Source organism: Chenopodium album, chromosome 1 (assembly GCF_948465745.1).
Source record: "Chenopodium album chromosome 1, dcCheAlbu1.1, whole genome shotgun sequence".
Taxonomy (NCBI): domain Eukaryota; kingdom Viridiplantae; phylum Streptophyta; class Magnoliopsida; order Caryophyllales; family Amaranthaceae; genus Chenopodium; species Chenopodium album.
In genome coordinates this window covers 37,892,402-37,914,037 of record NC_137834.1, presented here as the reverse complement: position 1 = coordinate 37,914,037, position 21,636 = coordinate 37,892,402, and the positions used below count along the sequence as shown (strand labels likewise).

The 21,636-nt window shown below is 44.3% G+C and overlaps 1 protein-coding gene across 1 annotated transcript in view; it reads left to right on the top strand.

Moving 5' to 3' along the window:
- Window positions 1-21,393, top strand: part of LOC145631437 (uncharacterized) — a 158,470-nt gene extending 137,077 nt beyond the window's left edge. The window contains exon 9 of the mRNA XM_081683511.1: window positions 21,315-21,393. Within this exon, the coding sequence (XP_081539637.1) occupies window positions 21,315-21,393 (79 nt within the window). The remainder of the gene's footprint in view (window positions 1-21,314) is intronic.
- Window positions 21,394-21,636: the final 243 nt, after the last annotated feature.

Below are 21,636 nucleotides of genomic sequence, written 5' to 3'. Positions count from 1 at the left end.
TCACTTCTTGAAGCCGACCCTCTTTTGGGGTCAGGCGGCACATAACGTCCAACATTTGGACTGTCAGCTCCAATTGCTCAAACTTGGTGAACAAACTTCTGCGTTCACCAAGGAGATAATCGAGGCCGCACAACCGACCGAGGTTAAGAATGTGTTGGTGGGTGCTTATGATTGTACTACCTACCTAGAGGACCACCTCATGGCCTACTCTAAGCTCATGCACATGCATGGGTTGGAGGATGCTATGTGGTGCCGTTGCTTTCCGACTACATTGAAAGGCATTGCCTACCAATGGTTTGGCAACATGCCAGCCGGATGCATAAACAGCTTCAGGAAGCTTGCCTTCTTGTTTGCTTCAAAATTATAGATGAACATCCTTGCCAAAAAGACAAGTCTCGATCTGAGCATCATTTGGCAGGGAGATAAAGAGGGACTTCAGTGTTCCTATGTCAGGCGGTTCAACCTGGTTAGAATCCAAACCTAGGGGTTGTTTGACGAGGTAGCTTATACAGAATTCTTTAAGGATTTTGAAGGACAGGTCGACCTTTAAGTTTGACCTGGTCCGAAAGAGGGTATTCACCCTTCAAGGCGTTGATAGAGGCAAAGAACTTTATTCAGGCTACCGACCTCTACTCATTCAACCATCAGTCAAACTCCAAGAAGTCCGACAAGCAAAAAGAGGGTTGGTCTGCTCAGCCGGCTCAAAATGCTGAAGAGAGATAAAAGAGAAAAGAAGTTTGGGCGGTCAAGTAACATGATCAGCCGTCCAACAAGAAAAAGAAACAATTCAAACTATACATCTCGCGGTATGAATTCAATAAAGACTATTACACCATCTTTTACAGAGGTGAAGGACCGGATGAACATTGAGAAGCTGAATCCTATGGAGAGTTCTGTTTAGTCGCAAAACAAGAATAAATTCTGCCACTTCCATCAGGAAGTGGGCCATGAAACCAACGACTGTTATAGTCTCTAGCGGACGTTGGATCGTCTAGCGGACAAGGGCTTGCTGAAGTCCTATGTCTTGAAGTCCAAAGCTACTTCTAAGACAAATCCGGGGCAGTCGTCAAAAACAGTCTAGCCTACTAGTAGCTCGGATACCGACAAGGATCCAGTGTATACTATAGCAGGCCAATTCGCATGCGGTGGCCTAACCATTCAGGGCACCAAGGGTCATCTGAAAAGGATGATCCATTCAGTTGATGATGAATAGGCGTCCTCTAGTGGAACATTCCCAGACATCCTCATCACTAAGAAGGACCGGGGAAAAGTGCGCCGACCGCATGATGACCTAGTCGTCATTGAATGCAAGGTCGCCAACCAGCTGGTTGGCCTGATCCTAATAGACACGAGTAGCTCTTCTGACCTCATCAGCTACAAGTGTCTGTCCAAGCTTAAGTACAAGCTAGACAATCGGCGCGACTTTTTCCATCTGTTAGTTGGCTGTGGTGGGGGGGGGGGGGAGGGTCGTGCACCCAGGCGGAAAAATTGATATACCCATCCGGCAGGGGGAGAAAGGGAAAGGGCGACACATGGTGGTCCGGTTCCTGGTGGCTAAAGAGCTGACTGCCTACAATGTTATTCTTGGCCAACCCACTCTGAACGAGTGCAAGGCCGTCATCATCCCAACTCTTATGCTTCTGAAGTATGAAAAGTATGATGGTTCTGTTGGCTTCCTCGACGGGGATCAGAAGACGGCAAGGGAGTGCTACTTGTAAGAAATCAAGCCGACTGCTGCAGCAGCTAGTCATTCGAAGGAGCCAATAAACCTTGACGAAGTCAAAAACCCTAATTCACCCCCTCTAGCCACAAAGAAAAGAAAAACTGAACAGCTGGTGGAGGTGAAGAAGGTGAAGAAATAGCAATCACTAATTAGGGATGTTGTGGTTTGGTGAGTCCGACTCACCACAGAAATAAACCTGAGCCAAGGATCACGCTCGCAATAATTAATAATACTAAAGCATAAATAATCACAAAAGGGCAAAATAGGAAATATACCTTTGACGCGTGTTTCGCCCGACTGAATGGGCTCTTACTTGAGAAGCATAGCCCCGAAAACACGAGAGCCTCCGACGGAGATCCACCCGCAAAAACAACTACCGACTTTTAGGTCCGTTACCTTGAGGTTAGCGAGGTCCGACCAAAACCCGAGTATTATATGAGTTTAAGAGTTTTTGCTAATGCAATGCGCTATTGAATTCCTACTCAAGCAAAGAATTCTCAAGCCATGCTTTGAATATTTATAAGGAAGGATAGCTTGTGAATTCCACTCATCTTTCAATATGGGACTTTTTCACCAAAAAGATCCCACATGGAAAGATTGATGAATCAACCCTTAGTTAAATGAACCAAGGAACAAGTAACAAGTGTCACATGGTTAGGTGATGACCAGTTTCTCACTTGGTCCCCAAGGCATTTCACATGCATTGTGAACTAACCATGCGTCACCCAACCTTGAGCCCTAAGTTGGGTTCGGTTGGGCCATTTTCTTTTGGCTCGTGTCCATGACCCGTCACCCGAGTCCACGGCCCCTTGCCATACGTGCCACCACCATGGCGCGCTGCCAACGTTGTGGCTGCCACGTGCGCTGCCACGTGGCATTTTGCCATGTGTGCGGCCACGTGGCACGCTTTTATTGGGCGCCCTTTCCTAGCCTTTCGCGTGGCTAGGATTTTACTTGTTACTTGAAGCATTTTCTCGTCTCGCCAAATCCTAAATTTTTGCTTGACATTTGAGATTCTCTGACACTCGATTTCGACGCTCTTAGCTCGAATTTTCGACGTCTAAATATTTAATACTCGGGTGACTCATTAATTTCTTCCGAATTAATTCGTCGAGTTGGTTCGTTAATTGCTTGGGTGTGACCCGAATGGTTTAATCAAGATTAAGCTGTAATATTAATTATTCATTAATATTACTAATCGGAAGCGGCCTCCACCTAGGCATTCCGATCACTTGACCTTACTGAATATATTAGCTTTCTAATAATTTTTAACCCACTATTAGAATAATACACTTGTTTGAAGGACACTATTCCTTTCAATCTCCCACTTGTCATTCCGGACAAGTGTGCTTTTAGTGTATAGCCCTTTTCCTATGTCGCTTAATGTCTCTTCATGAACTATAAGGTAAGATTATTTTGTCATCCTTATCATCCAGAAGTGTTTCTCGATTCCGAGTTCGACTGTCTATAAACAGATGATTTCTAAAATCCATCCGAGCACGGCCATTCATTTTTACAGACTCGCTCTACGAGAGGCCTTGTAAACAACAAAGACATCTTCCCTAATTTTAATAGGGGGACATTTCCACTCTTGTAATGTAGCTTCTCTTACTTAGAGGACCTAGCCGCCCGAGTGATGTCGTTATAATCCCCTGTTACGGCAGACGTTTGACAATCATCAAAGCAGTCTAGTACTCAAACAAGAAAGCTCACAATACTCATGGTCAAGGAAAAAAGGTTCTGATAGCAATAATGAGAAGTATACTTATGACGATTTTTAATCTCTTAAAGTATTCTCATAGGTCGATCCAGTATGGTTCTAATCCAATACATGTGCAAATGATTCATGATAATCATGTCCTTGTAGCACATGAAACGGTGCTATAAATCAAACTACACACTAATCTCAACTGGTCATTAATCGTCCATTGTTTAAATGACCTCGATTAGGAACAATTTTCGATTATAATATTCAACGTTCACTTAATAGGTGTTTCCTTACTAAGACTGGTCTTGATACCCTATTTTGAATATTCCAAGTATCGAATGGACTCATTATTTAATTCTAAACCACAATTAAATAGCAAACGGAGTTATAAAATTACATGAAATTTTAAATAACTCCAAAGCCTGAATGGTTTATCTTATGATAAATGCTTTTTCCGAATGTTTTAAGAGTATCACTCTTTATAGAAACATCTATAGAAATCACACCCATATCTAATATGCTTGATTTCTTTCATGCAATTGTGAATGTTGTCGTTCAATTATTGCATAGGTTTAGTTATAACTACTTTGCTAATCTTAGCATCTTCATTACTGATCACTTTCATAATAAGATAATAAAATTTGAGAGTGTCATGGATTATATGTGATTTAGGATTTACTGTCCAAGTGATGGCTCCCACTGATTTTCATGATTGAGACCTTCAACTTGACAACCTACAATCATTAACATTCAGCAATGAACTTCCCATAAAACATCTTCTTTATTATCGCAATTAAGGCAACAATATTCTCAACATATATTTTAGTAGACTTCCTGGTGATGCTTTGCTTGGGTTTCACTCCAAACGGCTCACAATCATTTGGGAAACCCTAATCACTTGTGATCATGAAAATTTTCCTTAAATTCCTTCACATTACACATGGATGCACGTCCATGTTACCATTCTCAAGCCACGACTTATTGTTAGCTCGTGCTTATAAACGGCTTCCTTGTTAAGGATCTAATCCTTGTTAAGGTATGTGCTTGCAACATCAATTCTCACATTGTATTTGTTTCCACAAGTCAAGAACTCATCCTGTTACTTATCCAAGTACTTTAGATATTCTTGGCCATAATCTAACTGTTTTGGGTGTTTTTGTCCCTCGGGAGAGTTACAACACGAAGTCTGATCCGGCCGAGCTGTACCTGCAAAATAACGGAGACTCCGGGTGGTTGGAGCTCCTCCTCCGATGGTCAAGTTAGTAACTTGAAAAGGAATAAAGAGGACGGAAATTTAGGTGGGTATCTGCTCGGATTCCAAGCTCAGGTGTTTCTCTGATGTGAGAGAATGCAAGTGTAATAAATGGTAAAACGTGCCCTCAAAAAGAGGGACATCTCCCTATTTATAGGGTCTTTGGGAATTGTACCCCTGATTAGGTCACTGAACCCTAATCATTGGTGGGCCGCGCCGTTTTGCGGCTTTCTCGGGATTTAGGCCTGAAGGCCGCCTTTTTCCCTTAATTTCTGGAGTGACACGTGTCAAGCAGGGATTGGTCTACTTTGGGCCATCCTGAGGCTGACACGTGTCATCCTCTGATTGGACCACGTGGCGGGGTAAAATTACCCTAAACATTTGCCCCTCACAGATGTGACGTGGCACGCCACGTGGCATCTGTGACACATGTCACGCTCCGGTTGGCGGTAATTTTACCATTAAAGAGTAACCGTTCACCTTCTAAGTAAATTACGGAAATGCCCCTGTATTTACCCTCTATATATAGCCGTTTTACCCTCATAATTTTGTACGTTTACAAAAATTTTCTAGAGAGAAAACTTTGAGAGAGCAGAAGTCATCCGTCTGAGTCAGGCGCAAGCAAGAGAGCTCGTTTTCCACCGACCCAGCCAGATCCGCCTAGTTTCAGATTTCACTTCAAAAGGTACCGTCTCTGCCTCTCTCAGCTCTTTTTCTTTTTTCACCGCTTGTATATATTTCCTGCAATAAATGGATGCATCACCAACACACACGACACAGCCTAGGTTAGAGTACAGCCGGTCACCAGGGACGGCTGAGTCTAGGACTGGGTGTGCCGTCTCGGGGTGTTGAGACCACCCTTTGCCTTGGATTCTGACCAGTTCTGTGTCTGTGCAGGACACCATGGCTCGGACAGTGTAGACGGCAACTGATCCAAATTACAAGAGCGAAGGCTCAGGCGGCCAAACGCCTGAGGGAGAAACGTCTGGTCAGGGAGACCAGACGGCTCTGGAGAGATGCCCTCCGCGCGCCCCTTCAACTTCGGTTGATTCCTTCTTGGAGGAATGCGACCAGGGCGGCGAGGAGGTCGTCTCTGCCCCCTTGAGTCAAAGTGAGGAGGAGACGGAGAGCGACAGCTCCGCCTCTACCTCTGAGAGTAGTGACGATTTACCCCCGCTTCCGGATAGCCAGGAGGAAGAAAGGAAAAAGTGGAACGAGAAGGATGATCCCTTCAACATCCACGTCTCCTCCAAGGACCGGATCCAAATGGCGGAAAACTTAAAGAATTTTACTAAAATGCACCCGCTAGGAGACGGTTATAGGATCCGGGTGCCGCCTGAGAATGGCACCGTCGCCTGGGAGGACGTTCAAGAGAACGCCAACAACTATTTTGGCTGTTATGAGGCGGCGTTCAAGGCTGGTCTCCGCTTTCCCCTTCACCAGGCGGTGAAGGCAATTTTGAGAGGCTACGGCCTCGGAGTCTGGCAACTTACCCCCAACTCTTAGACAAACATTCTGGGGTATGTTGTCGCCTGCGAGTTCCAGGGGCTTAACCCCGGCTGGGAGTGTTGTAGCCAAGCCTAACAACTTGGTTATGGACATTTCTTTGGTTCAAGACGTAGCATCATGTATTGGTGCTATGCATTCTATCCATGGGCAGCAAGATATTCAATCCCTTGAATTTCTTGTTGTTCTTATTAACTAGTTTATTCTAGTTCTTTTTATGCTTTGAATAAATTGTAAACTTTAGTCATTTTAAGTTTGCAAATTAGTTATATTTTTCTTAGTTCTTTTTAGCTGATTTTAGTTCAAAAAATATTGTCACATTCACACAAAAGTACAAGTGCAAAAGATACATCAAAATGGCAGCCATTTAAGCTTGGAATCCGAAATTCTTTTACAAGGAATTTCAAAGCTTTGACTTGGGAGTTACAATCAGTTTTCAAAGAGGAATTACAAGCCATTACAAGCCTTAACTTCAGCCTTCAAGTGGCCGTTGATATCAGTCAACATTGGAGCATCTTAAGCCTTAATTTCAGCCTTCAATTGGCTGTTTAATTCAGTCAGCTTTTGGAGCAACTAAAGGACGTCCAAGTACACCCTTGTCCACATACATTCAAGCTTATTTCAAGGCTTGAACCAAGGAAGAGTTACACTTCTTTGCTGTTTGAATTTGGGCGTGAATATTGGAGGAAATACATCTCCAACTTGCTGCTTAGATGGGCGTGAATTAAGGGGAGTTACACTCTCTTAATTCTGATTTTATTTCAGCCTTAATTTGGAGGTTATAAGCCACCATTTTCTCTTTGATGTATCTAGTTAAATAAGGCTTCTTTTATTAATGTATCTAGACAACAAAAAGCTGATTTGTACTTAGCTTTAGCTTAGGCGTGTAACAAGTGAGCTAAACAGCCACTTAAATTAGCTTGTACTTAAGGATGCTTGTTTACTATAAATAGCAAGCAAATGTGAATGAAAAAATCAGATTATTCGAACAAACAAACTTTGTGTTTTACACTCGTTTCTTGGATTAGAAACAAACCAGAAATTCTTGGATTTGGAATTTCAATTCCTTTGCTTAGTTAACTAGCTTAGACTACTAGTTGGCTTGTGATCTTAGGAACCCATTTCGTTTCTTAGTGGTGTGACTGTAGCTAAGAAGCTATTTGGTTCATTAGTCTTACTTATCTTGGTTCATCCCTTGTATATTTCGGGTTGATACTCCAAATTTACAACATTTGGCGCTAGAAGGAGGGGGATCTAGCAAAACACATACCCCAAACACATACCCAAACACATACCCCAAACACAAACCATGTCCGACATCCCACCCCCTAATTGGCAAGAATATGTCAATAAGGTTGCACAAGAGAAAGAAGATATGGAGCAACGAATGCAATATTTGCAAGATCAGTTAAAAGATCTTTCTATTAAGTTGCGCCATCAAAAAGAGGGCTCACCCAATCATAGTGATGAAGAATTGAGTGAATCTAATTTCAATCACAATGATAGACCTTCTCATGAAAGAGAAAGGTCACGGCCTAATAATGACATAAAAGCAGACATTCCTGAATATGATGGCAAACTCGATGCTGATGAGTTTGTAGAATGGTTAAGAACGGTGGAGAGAGTGTTTGACTATAAGCAAACACCGGAAGAGAAAAAGGTGAAAATTGTGGCCTTGAAGCTACGAAAATATGCCTCAACTTGGTGGGCTAGTGTGTGCGCCAAGAGGGAAAGGCAAGACAAAGAAAAAGTGAGATCATGGGTTAAGATGAAGAAATTGTTGAAACAAAAGTTTCTTCCCACATACTATGTGCAAGAAAACTTTTCAAAATTCCATAACCTTAAGCAAGGTACGAAATTAGTAGAGGAATATGCTAGGGAGTTTGAAGGATTTGTTATGAAGTGTGGAGTAGAGGAAGATGAGCCTCAAACTTTGGTTCGGTTCCTAGGCGGACTTGACCCAAAAATAGCCAATGTGGCCGAACTACACCCTTACACCACCCTTGAAGAGCTCATTATCTTAGCACATAAGATTGAGCAGCAACAAAAAGCAAGAGGCAAAAGTGAATCATCACGTTTTGCATCTCAAACCTCATTTCCCCAAAGAAAGCAAACGTCCAATTTCCCACCTTTCAAACCCACATCCAATCAGCCTACTTCTAAACCACCTTCACAAAACACCCAAAATTCCAACCCAAAACCAGCCCCAAGAAGATGCTTTAGGTGTCAAGGCCTTGGACATATGGCTAGTGATTGTCCTAATAAAAAAATTGTTACTTTGGTAGAGTATGAAGAGGAGAACGAATTAGAGGTTGAAGAGGACAGCAATCTTGAAGAGAATGATGAGTATGCGTGCCTAGGTCCGGATGAAGGAGAATGCTTGGTGGTTCGACGTACGCTTAGCAATATGTTGGACCAAGAAGGGAGCTTGCAACGTGAGGCAATCTTTCACACTCGTTGCACCATTGGTGGAAAGGTATGCACTTTGATTATTGATGGAGGTAGTTGTACCAATGTAGCTTCACAAGTAATGATAGACAAGCTGAAAATGAAAACTATCCCTCATCCTAAACCATATAAAATTCAATGGTTAAGTCATAGTAAAGGGATTCATGTCACACAACAAGTCTTGTTATCATTTAGCATTGGTAAAACTTATGAGGAAGAATTATGGTGTGATGTTGTGCCTATGGATGCATGTCATGTTTTACTTGGTAGACCTTGGTTATTTGATAGGCGTGTGATGCATGATGGTTACAAAAACACCTACTCCTTTTCTAAGGATGGAAAGAAAATTGTCCTTACCCCTTTAATCCTCAAAAATGATCACCCCATATCCACGCCTCCCACTTCCCTCACCACTCTCATAAAATCTGAATTCCATGAATATAGAGTTCACAAACACTTCATTTTGAGCCAACTTGATACCCCCTCTCAACCGTCCAAAGAAGAAAACCACCCACTCCTCACCTCTCTTCTCAAAACCTATTCCCATGTTTTCCCCAAAGATATCCCTCACGGATTACCCCCAAAGCGTGACATCCAACACAAGATTGATCTTGTACCCGGATCCATGCTCCCAAACAAACCAGCCTATAGAACCAATCCCAAAGAAACCGAGGAAATTAGAAGACAAGTGGAGGAATTGTTATCAAAGGGTCTTATTCGTAAGTCTCTTAGTCCATGTGCTTGTCCTACTTTGATTGTACCTAAGAAAAATGGAGAATGGAGAATGTGTGTTGATAGTAGGTCAATCAATAAAATCACTATCAAGTACCGGTTTCCTATTCCAAGGTTGAATGATTTACTTGATGATTTGCATGGTTCTAAAGTGTTCTCTAAAATTGATTTGAGAAGTGGCTATCATCAAATTCGAATTTTCGAAGGAGATGAATGGAAGACCGCTTTCAAGACAAAGGAGGGCCTCTATGAGTGGCTTGTGATGCCATTTGGTTTGTCTAATGCACCATCTACATTTATGCGCCTTATGAATCAGGTTATGCAACCTTTCATGGGTAAATTTGTTGTAGTCTATTTTGATGATATTTTGGTGTATAGTAGGGAAGAAGAAGAGCATGCTATGCATTTGCAACAGGTTTTTGAAGCCCTTGCTCGTGAGCAACTATATGGTAACTTAGAGAAGTGTCATTTTTTCACTTCCCAAGTTATTTTTCTTGGTTTCAAAGTTTCCTCTCAAGGCATAGAAGTTGATGAAAAGAAAGTTGCTGCAATTCGTGAGTGGCCCACGCCACAAACAATTCAACAAGTTCGTAGTTTTCATGGACTTGCTTCTTTCTATAGGAGATTTGTGCAAAATTTTAGTACTCTCATGGCACCTATCACCGAGCTAACTAAAAATCAGAAGTTAGTTTGGAATGATAAGGCTCAAAAGGCCTTTGATGAGGTAAAACATCAACTTACTAGTGCACCTATTCTTTCTTTACCTAACTTTGATGAAGTTTTTGAAGTAGAATGTGATGCTAGTGGAGTTGGTATTGGTGCTGTTTTGTCACAAGTTGGGCGTCCCCTTGCCTACTTTAGTGAAAAACTCAATGAAGCACAACGGAAGTATAGCACCTATGATAAGGAGTTCTTTGCTCTTGTTCGTGCTTTGGACCATTGGAGACATTACCTCATTTCCAAGGAGTTCATCCTTCATTCAGATCATGAAGCTCTCAAATATCTTCAAAGCCAACAAAAACTCCAACCACGTCATGCCAAATGGGTGGAGTATTTGCAAGCTTTTCATTTTGTGATCAAGCATAGGAGAGGCGCCATGAACAAAGGAGCTGATGCACTTTCAAGGAGATACACACTCTTGAATTCTTTCAAGGCAAAAGTGATTAGTGTTGAAGATATGAAAGCAAGTTACAAAAATGATCATGACTTTGGTGATTTATTTCTAAAATGTTCTAATCATGCTTACAAAGATTATTACATTTTAGATGGCTATTTGTTCAAAGGAAACAGGTTGTGCATTCCAAGATCAAGCCTAAGAGAATCTCTTATCAAAGAGTTTCATGAAGGAGGAATGGCGGGACACTTTGGCATAGAGAAGACTACTCTTCTTGTGCAAGAGTACTTTCATTGGCCTAGATTGGTTCGTGATGTGGAGTTTATTGTGAAAAGATGCGTGGTTTGTCAAAAGGCCAAGAGTCATAGTCTTCCACAAGGCTATCTTTTGCCCTTACCTATTCCGCAAGCTCCATGGGAAGATGTTAGTCTTGATTTCGTTGTGGGACTTCCTATGACCCAACGAAAGAAAGATTCCATTATGGTTGTTGTGGACCGTTTTTCTAAAATGGCTCATTTTATTTCTTGTCATACAACTTATGATGCTACTCATGTTGCTAACTTGTTTTTCAATGAGATTGTTCGTTTGCATGGTGTACCTAAATCCATGGTGAGTGATCGTGATCCAAAATTTCTAAGTCATTTTTGGCTTACATTATGGAGGAAGATGGGCACGAAATTGAACTTTAGCACTTCAAGTCATCCTCAAACAGATGGTCAAACCGAAGTGACTAATAGAACTTTGGGAACTTTGTTGCGAACTTTGGCTACTAAACGTCCCAAGCAATGGGAAGAGATGCTCCCTCATGCGGAGTTTGCTTACAACAGAGTGCCTAGCAAGACAACCGGTTTGAGTCCTTTTGAAGTTGTGTATGGATTCAATCCTTGTACTCCTATTGATCTTGATCCCATTCCCTCACCTAACAAGTTTAGTCATGATGCCGAGGTGCGTGCCAAAGAAATCAAGTCTATGCATGAGCAAGTTCGTTCTCGAATTGAACAAACTAATGCAAAGACTAAAGCCTACTATGACAAGAAGAGAAAGGAGGTCCGTTTTCAACCTGGTGATTTGGTTTGGATTCATCTTCGAAAGGAAAGATTTCCTTCCAAGAGGCGTTCCAAGGTTAGTCCTCGTAGTGATGGTCCATTTGCTATTGTTGAAAAGGTGAATGATAATGCTTACAAAGTTGAGTTGTCCGGAGATTATGGTGTTTCTAGCACCTTTAATGTGGCTGATTTATCACCTTACTATGATGAGTTTGAAGAGTTGCCGAGTTTGAGGGCAAACTCTTTTCAAGAAGGGGGGAATGTTGTAGCCAAGCCTAACAACTTGGTTATGGACATTTCTTTGGTTCAAGACGTAGCATCATGTATTGGTGCTATGCATTCTATCCATGGGCAGCAAGATATTCAATCCCTTGAATTTCTTGTTGTTCTTAATAACTAGTTTATTCTAGTTCTTTTTATGCTTTAAATAAATTGTAAACTTTAGTCATTTTAAGTTTGCAAATTAGTTATATTTTTCTTAGTTCTTTTTAGCTGATTTTAGTTCAAAAAATATTGTCACATTCACACAAAAGTACAAGTGCAAAAGATACATCAAAATGGCAGCCATTTAAGCTTGGAATCCGAAATTCTTTTACAAGGAATTTCAAAGCTTTGACTTGGGAGTTACAATCAGTTTTCAAAGAGGAATTACAAGCCATTACAAGCCTTAACTTCAGCCTTCAAGTGGCCGTTGATATCAGTCAACATTGGAGCATCTTAAGCCTTAATTTCAGCCTTCAATTGGCTGTTTAATTCAGTCAGCTTTTGGAGCAACTAAAGGACGTCCAAGTACACCCTTGTCCACATACATTCAAGCTTATTTCAAGGCTTGAACCAAGGAAGAGTTACACTTCTTTGCTGTTTGAATTTGGGCGTGAATATTGGAGGAAATACATCTCCAACTTGCTGCTTGGATGGGCGTGAATTAAGGGGAGTTACACTCTCTTAATTCTGATTTTATTTCAGCCTTAATTTGGAGGTTATAAGCCACCATTTTCTCTTTGATGTATCTAGTTAAATAAGGCTTCTTTTATTAATGTATCTAGACAACAAAAAGCTGATTTGTACTTAGCTTTAGCTTAGGCGTGTAACAAGTGAGCTAAACAGCCACTTAAATTAGCTTGTACTTAAGGATGCTTGTTTACTATAAATAGCAAGCAAATGTGAATGAAAAAATCAGATTATTCGAACAAACAAACTTTGTGTTTTACACTCGTTTCTTGGATTAGAAACAAACCAGAAATTCTTGGATTTGGAATTTCAATTCCTTTGCTTAGTTAACTAGCTTAGACTACTAGTTGGCTTGTGATCTTAGGAACCCATTTCGTTTCTTAGTGGTGTGACTGTAGCTAAGAAGCTATTTGGTTCATTAGTCTTACTTATCTTGGTTCATCCCTTGTATATTTCGGGTTGATACTCCAAATTTACAACAGGGAGGCTTCTGCTAGTATGCATTATCTTAGCAGAAGCCCAGGCGGCTGGAGGGCGTGGTACACTAACCACGCAGCCCCAATATATGATGACCTTGGACAAGGTCTCGAAATTCGACGGCTGGAAGCACAGGTTCTACCTGATGTCAGCTCCAACCAGACGGGAGAATTATGAATTTCGTCTGTACAATAAGAAGCCCGACTTGTTGGGTCGGAAGTGCGCTCTTCCACGGATCCCAGAGGAAGATTTTGACGAGATCATTGAGGCAGACTTTTTCGGCGTCATAGACGCAACTTTGTCAACCGGGGAAACAACAAAAGTCCCCAAGAACTGGATCCCCAAGAGCGCCTGGTTCAGGGACTAGTGTTTCCTAGCCGCCTGCGGGCTAGGACACATGTTTACCAAACGTATGTGCCTGAGTTTATATCCGTCTGTAGTAGCTTTTTATTAGAATTGATTTATGATATTGACCAATTTCTCTTTTTGCAGAAGAAGCATTAAAAATGGTGCAGACGGAGAAGACTCCCAAGCGATCCTCTGCAGTCATCCGCAAAGAGCTTGCGGAGAAAGCTGCGGCTGAGGTCAAAGCCAAGGTAATAAACGCCTGACCCTTTCGTAAATTGATCTTAACAATTATTTTTCCCGGATGCTAACCTTAACTTGGTTATTTTTGCAGGGAGGAGAGGTTGGAAAGTCGTTTGAGAAACAACTCAAACGGGCTAGGCAGGAGACCCCCGCCGTTCTCAACAAAATAAAAAAAATCCACCTCTGCGTCAACTCCTAGCGCCTTTGCCGGGCATCAGCAGATGTGGATAGCGGGGCGAAACGAGAAGATAGGCGGCAGCGTTTGCCTTGATCTCGTCAACCCCTTATCAGCAGCCGCGGGGTTCACCACGCCTGCAAGCGGTTCCCGCTTGGCCGGCTCTGAAGGTAAGAACCCTTTTGAATCCCTGCTTGAGCTGGGGTGGCCTTTGCGGGTGAAATCCCACTCTCAACAGACGTCATCTTCAGACGGTCGGCAACAAATAGGTGATGCCTTAATTTCGCACTCATCACGTATTGATTATGGTGCAGATCAATCTCCCCGCTGGCCAGACGTCCAGAAGCATGCCAAGGCCATGCTGGAAGTCGTTCGGAAGAGGGATAAAGACAGTATCCCTGGGATAGAGACGTTCAATCTGGAACGCATTCTATCCCTTCTGGCTGAGGTAGGAAACTTGTCAATTAAATTTTATTTTTTCCAAGTGTTTTATCCCGCCTGTAATACTTATATCGCCTGCTTTTTGCAGGCCATGCTGCGGGTAGACGGGCTCAAACGTCCTTATTCCCGCAAACGGGAAGAGGTAAAAAGGGCATAGAAGTCCGCCATAGACGCTGACAATATTGCTTTACACTCCACTATCGTAAATGAACTTGAAACTAAAGCAATCATAATGACACAGGCGTCTAGAATCCAGCAGCTAGAGGCGGATCTGGAGACGGCCAAACAGCGGGCGGGCGATGCTGAGACGGCCTAGAAGAAGGCAGAGGAGGCCAGGAAGAAGGCGGATGAGAGCGCCAAAAAGGCTGATGAGGCGCTCAAGAAGGCCAGACGGACCTTGGAAATCTTCAGGATGTTTCTAAAGAGAACACCAACCTGAAGACCAAGGTTGAGATGCTAGAGAAGGAGGCTGCTCAGGCTTAGAAGAACTTTGCAGCAACCCTGGAGGCGGAGCAGAACCGCCTAGTTGCTGAAAGTGACGCTGACCATGACGCCCGAATGAAGATCGCTTGGGCTGCCTTGTACCCAGATGCGGATTATGGCATCTGGGCACTGGCTCATAGGTACGCCGAGGACGTGGTGTACTTGAGAGAGAGGGGTGAGCCAAAGCCTGAGTCCTTCGACGCCTGGGTTAATGCCAACAATGTGCCCCTCGTGCCTCATCTACCTAGTCCGGGTGAAGCGCAAGAGATTCCCTCAAACGGTGAGGAAGAGGACCAGGAGGAGCCGCCTGCAGGCCAGAAGTGACTTTTCAGCGGCAGTATGCCAATCTCTGTTTTTTTGTTTTTTCTTTTATTCAGCGGCAGTATGCCAAAACTTGTTTTTCCGGCGTGCGTGCCGAGTGCATTTGTATTTACCGGCTAATGAGCCGGGTTAATTAACAATTTCTCATTTCTCCCGGACGGGGTCCGGTTAACACTTTATTCCACCACAACCGTTTGGTTGGGTGGACTTTATGAAATGCACCGACTGAGTCAGTTTTGATCATCTTGCGTTTGAGTTTGAATTTAATTTTTTGCGAATTTTAATTTTTCATTTTTGCCTAACTTATCAAAAGCATGCGGCGATTTTTTGCCTAACTAATCAATAGTCTGGCTGTCCTTGCCCCTGGACGGCTGTGTGATTGGTTTCAAGTGGAGTTGGTCGATTGATGAAAACGTCTGATGCTGCAAAGAGCATGATATGTTTGTAAGTCAATCAATCACAGTAGTGATTGCCCCAAACCAAGTGCACAGCCGTACACCAACAGGCGCTCCAATCACTACCCAAACGACGTTTGTCCGTCTTTGTAGAGATTTCGTAGCCATTGAACAACTCTTTTGCCCCAATTGGGGTGGGAAGTACAATTTTTAGAATAAATAACCTAAGTGAGAACTTCAGCCGGTGACCGACTGATGCCTCTGGGCATCCGGTATCTGGAAACTTTATCGTTCTTCATAGGTCATTTTGGTCAGACGGCTATGAGTTGAACAATTTGGTCGTTCAATTTTTGCCGTCTGCATGGGTACGTAGAACCGACAATTAGTCTGTTCTCTGCGACGATTGCACCCGGAGGGGTGTCGCCGGACGCCTTTGTCCATGTTGGGACAGGCGATTTTATAAAATGAGCAACCATCCGGCCATTTTAGCCTTTGGTCTTGTTTAGGACCGGCTGTATAGCCACCAAGCGTTTTTGTGCTTAGCTTTTAATCAGTTAATTTACACTAAGTGTCGAACTTAGTTGGTTAAACCAAAAAGCCTGTCTGGGTATTACCCAGACGGACGGGTAATTATTAAATCATACCAAGTATCAAACTGAAGTAAATAAACAAAGGATCCATCTGAGTATTACCCAGGCGGTCAAGCAAACCAACTAAGTATCAAACTTAGTTAGGTAAGTGAAGAATCCGTCTGAGTATTACCCAAGCGGATAATAAAAAAGCAACAAAACAATTTTGCAAACAAAGTCTGAATCTTTATTAATTGACTGACTGTTTACAAAAAAAACTTACATTCTCAGAAGTAGTACTTTTTCAAATTGTCTACATTCCAAGTTCTAGGCAGGCGCCTGCCGTCTGGAGTTTCCAGGCGGTAGGCGCCGCCTCTCACTTCCTCATAGATCCGGTAGGGGCCTTCCCAATTTGGGGTTAGCTTTCCCAGCTCATTTGCCCTACCGGTTGCCTCCATTTTTCGTAACACTAAGTCGTCAACTTTCAAAGGACGCTTGTGTAATTTTTTGTTGTAGGCTCTAGTCATTCTCAGACGGTAAATCTCATGACGTAAGGCGGCATTGCCCCTGCGTTCTGGGAGTGAATCCAATGTGGTTTCACCGGTTGCCCCCTTTGCTGTTGTCCGGATGGCCCAAAAGACATGGATTAACTCCTCTGCCCACAAGCCACCGGCTCTTTCAATTTCTTCTTAATGTCGTCTGAGATTAGTTTGTTGAAGGCTTCAACTTGGCCGTTTGCTTGAGGTCGACCGACTGATGCAAAACAGCTTGAGATCCCTTGATCTCCCAACCAAGTTTTGAGCTGAGGCGTCTCAAACTGAGGACCATTATCGAACACCATAGACATAGGCACCCCATACCGGGTGATAATGTTCTTCCAAATGAAGGAAATTACGTCTGAGGTCTTGATGTTCTTAACCGCCTCAGCCCCCACACACTTGGTGAAATAGTCCACAACCACCAAGATGTAGCGCTTTCCGCCTGGAGCAGTCGTGTAAGGACCTAAGATGTCCATGCCCCATTTTGTAAACAGGATTGGGCTGTGGATGGCCGTCAGATCAGTAGCCGGACGGTGAATAAGTTTGTCGAATTTTTAGCACTTGTCACATTTCTTCACCAACTCCTTGGCGTCTGTCTGCCTCAAGAGTAGGCCAAAAATAATGTCGTTTGGCTCTGACGGTTAGGGATCTGCCGCCTATGTGGGAGGCGCAGAATCCCGAGTGCAAGTCTTCGAGAACTTCCTTCCCCTTTTCCAGGGTAATACACTTCAACAGAGGCTTTAGAAATCCTGCCTTGAAGAGTTCTCCATTTCTCAACTCGAAGCTTGCAGCTCGCTTCTTCAGGACGGCTGCCTCTAGTGGCGAATAAGGAAGTGTGCCGTCTGAAAGGTAGTCCCGGATGCCATCCATCCAGGTAGAGCTTCGGTCAAGAATTCCAATGGGCTCTTCAGAGATGCTTCTTTTTTCAAGTACTTCCCAGAAGACTGACCGAGGCGTATCATGGCAGGCGGAAGATGCCAGCTTTGACAATGCATCCGCCTGGTTGTTGTCCGACCTAGACACTTGATTCAGACGGAATTCCTCAAGTGCCCCAGCCTCTTCTTTGACTGCCTGAAGGTATTTGATCATAGCCGGATGAGTTGCCTAATATTTTCCCTCATACTGGCTAACGACCAACAGTGAATCAGAGTAGGCGTCAATTTTCATTCCCCCTGCCGCCTTACACATACGGATACCGGCTAGCAGGGCTTCATATTCCGCCCCATTATTAGAGGCCTGAAACTTGAACCGTAGTGCATACTCATATCTGTCCCCTTCAGGAGACTCGTAGATTACACCTGCACCGCAGCCGTTCTTTGTAGAGCTCCCGTCTAGATACACTTTCCAAACCTGATTAAGATTATCCGGAGCCACCGGACGGGTCATTTCAATAATGAAGTTGACAAACGCCTGACCTTTCACTGCCTTTCTTGGTTCGTAAGTGATTTCAAGACTTTGCATTTTAATAGCCCCTTTCAACATTCTCCCGGATGACTCCAAGGTGGACATTGGCCGCTTGAGTGGCTGGTTGGTGTAAATCACCACTGGATGTGCTAGAAAGTAAGGCTTCAGCTTTTTGAATGCCATATACAAAGCAAGGCCAAATTTTTCAACCATGGGGTACCGGAGTTCAGCATGTTTGAGAACATGGCTAATGAGGTAAACCGGGAGCTGAACGTCGTCTCGCTCAGCAAGGAGAACGGCACTGAGAGCATGATCAGAGACGGCTAAATACATGTACAACGTCTCCTTAGGCGAAGGACTGACCAGGCTAGGTAGAAAATGCAAGTGTTCTTTTAACTTCTGGAATGCCGTATCAGCATCGTCCCCCCATTCAAACCTGGTCTTCTTCCTGATTGCTTGGAAGAAGTAAAGGCATTTATCGCCTGACCGGCTGAGGAACCTCCCCAAGGCGGCCAGGCAACCAGTGAGTCTCTGAACTTCCTTGACAGAACGGGGTGACTTCATGTCAATCACCGCCTGTATCTTTTCGGGGTTAGCCTCTATCCCCCTTTGATCAATCAGGAATCCAAGAAACTTCCCAGACTCAACACCAAAGACGCATTTCTTGGGGTTTAACATGACCTTATGCCGCCTGAGGGTGGTGAATGTTTCTCGGAGATCAGCAAGGTGATATGCCTGTTGCTTGGATTTGACTATCATGTCATCAATGTACGCCTCCACATTCCTCCCAATTTGATTAATGAAGACCGTATTAATCATCCGTTGGAAAGTGGCAGGCGCATTTTTCAAGCCAAACGGCATCACCGTATAACAGAATAACCCCAAATCAGTGACGAAGGCCGTCTTCTCTTGATCTTTCTTCCAGAGGGGTTTCTGATGGAAGCCAGAATAGGCATCCATAAAGCTCATCAAGGCGTGACCGGCTGTAGAGTCGACCAAACTGTCGATCTTTGGAAGCGGGTAATTGTCCTTTGGACACGCCTTGTTGAGATCTGTGTAATCAACACACATGCGCCAGGTCCCATTCGGTTTTTTTAACAAGGACAACATTGGCCACCTAGTCGGGGAAATTACAAGGCCGAATGAACCCGGCGTCTAGCAGCTTCTTGACTACGGCAGCTGCCGCCTGACTTCTTTCCTCGCCGTGGTTTCTTTTCTTTTGTTGGATGGGCTTCTTTTTGGGGTCCACGACGAGTTTGTGGACAACGAGATCCGGGCTGACGCCTGGCATCTCATCAACCTCAAAGGCAAAAATGTCTTTGAATTCTTTCAGCAGAAGGTGCAAGCTAGCACCCAGAGTAGCATGAGCAACCGTCCCAACCTTTACAGTACGCTCTAGACGGCTGTCATCCAGAGCGAGGTCAATGTTTTCACAAGCCGGTTGGGGACGGAGCTTGTCTGACCGTTCACCGGTCAGTGATTGCTATTTTTTCTCTTTCTTCACCTCCACCAGTAGAGGTGCCTTTCTTTTCTTCCCGACTGCTGGCTGGGCAGGTACTGGCTCGGCATCCTTGACATTGTCAAGATTTATTGGTTCCTGGCCGCCTGGGGCCATAGTATCTTTGACGGTTGAGAGGTAGCACTCCCGGGCCGTCTTCTGATCCCCATACAAGGAACCAATATAGCGGTCATCCCTCTCATACTTGATGAGCATGAGAGACGGGATGATTACCGCCTTGGCTTCGTTGAGAGTTGACCGACCAAGGATAATGTTGTAGGCGGTCAACTCCTTAACGACCAAGAATCTGACGACAATATGTCGTCCCTGGCCTTTCTCTCCCAGCCGGATGGGTAAATCAATTCTTCCGGCTGGGTAGACCATCCCACCCCCAAAACCAACCAAGGGGTGGGTGACCGGATGCATGCTGCTGACTTTGTATTTCAGCTTTTGCAGGCACCGGAGGCTGATGATGTATGATGAGCTGCCGATGTCAATAAGGATCCGTCCAACCAGCTGGTTGGCAACCTTGCATTCAATGACGACCGGGTCATCATGCGGACGGCGGACGCTGCCCCTTTCCTTCTCAGTGATCAAGACGTCTGGGAAGGAGGAGCTTGCAGACGCCTGCTCATAATCATCTTTTTCCATCTTTCGAAGATGGCTCTTGGTGCCCCGGATGGTAGGGCCACCACATGAGAACCCGCCAGATATTGTGTAGACCGGCTCCTTGTCGGCATCCGAGCTACTAGCAGGCTGGGGGGTAGTCTTGGAGGACTGACCCTTGCTCTTCTTTTTTGCCCCGGCTGGGGACTTAGAAATGTAGGACTTTAACATCCCCTTATCAGCCAGACGGTCTAACGCCCGTTGAAGGCTGAAGCAGTCGTTGGTGTCATGGCCAACTTCCTCATGGTATTGGCAGAATTTGTTCTTGTTCCTTGATTGAATAGAACTTTTCATTGGATTCGGCTTCTCTAGGGATAGCCAGTCCTTAATTTCCATGAGGATGGAGTTGCAGTCCTTGTTAAACTCGTACTTAGGGACGTACGGTTTAAACTCTTTCTTTTTCTTCTGGGACGGCTGGTCAGAGTCACTGACCGCCCATATTTCTTTTCTTTTCTTGCTCTCTTCTTTATTTTTGGCCGGCTGAGCAGGCCGGTGGTCTTTCTTTTTGTCAGACTTCTTGGAGTCCGACTGATTACCAGGCGAGCAAAGGTCGGTTGCTTGAATATAGCTTTCCGCCTCCCTCAAGGCCGCCTGTAAAGTGAAAGCCCCTTTTCTGACAAGGTGGAACTTAAAAGTCGACCCGTCTCTCAGACTCTTGAAAAAGTCTGTAAAAGCTACCTCATCAGACAGTCCTTGAATCTGAATTCTAATCAGATTGAACCGCCTGACATAGGAGCGCAACCCTTCTCTCCCCCCCTACTTAATGGTGCTCAAGTCCAGGCTTGTTTTCTTAGCAGGGATGTTCATTGAGAAGTTGGAAGCAAATAGGAAGGCCAGCTTCCTGAAACTATCAATGGACCCGGCTGGCAAATTGCCAAACCATTGTTGGGCAATGCTCTTCAATGTAGCCGGGAAGCATCGACACCAAGCGGCATCATCCAACCCTTGTAAGTACATGAGGTTGGTGTAAGCCATGAGGTGATCTTCCGGGCTGGTGATACCATCATAGGCACCTACCAATACATTCTTAACCCTGGCTGGTTGTGGCGCTTCGGTTATCTCCCGGGTGAACGCAGAAGGTTGTTCACCCAGGCGAAGCAGACGGAGCTGCCAGTCCAGTGGCTGGACATTGTGATATGTCACCTGACCTCCGAAGAGGGCCGGCTGCATGAAGTGAGGGGGATACTGTCCGTAGACCTGAGATGGTACATACGGTACAGTTTCTATCATCTGAGGGCCAGAATAGACGGTATTACTGCCTGTCTGGCTCTCATGTAGGGAAGGTGCATTCCCTGCAGAGGTGTTGTTGAAGCTGTCAGGAAAGTTCGACGTGGAAGCCGACGTAGACAACTGTTGATTTCTCTTCCGGTTGATGATTTCCCGGGCATCAAGAGTTGATTTTTTTACTTCCCATCGGCTGTTGAGTCCGGCGGGTATTGTTGGTATTCCTCTTAGGAAGAAGAATTTTGGACCAATCAATGGTCCCGGCTGCCTTCTCCTTTGGATGAGGAGTGGGCTGCCGATCTCTGACTGACTTCCCTTTTTCTAGAGGAGTCTTCTTGGCCGACTGGCCTTTACTTGGGCCAGCCCGACTCTTAGT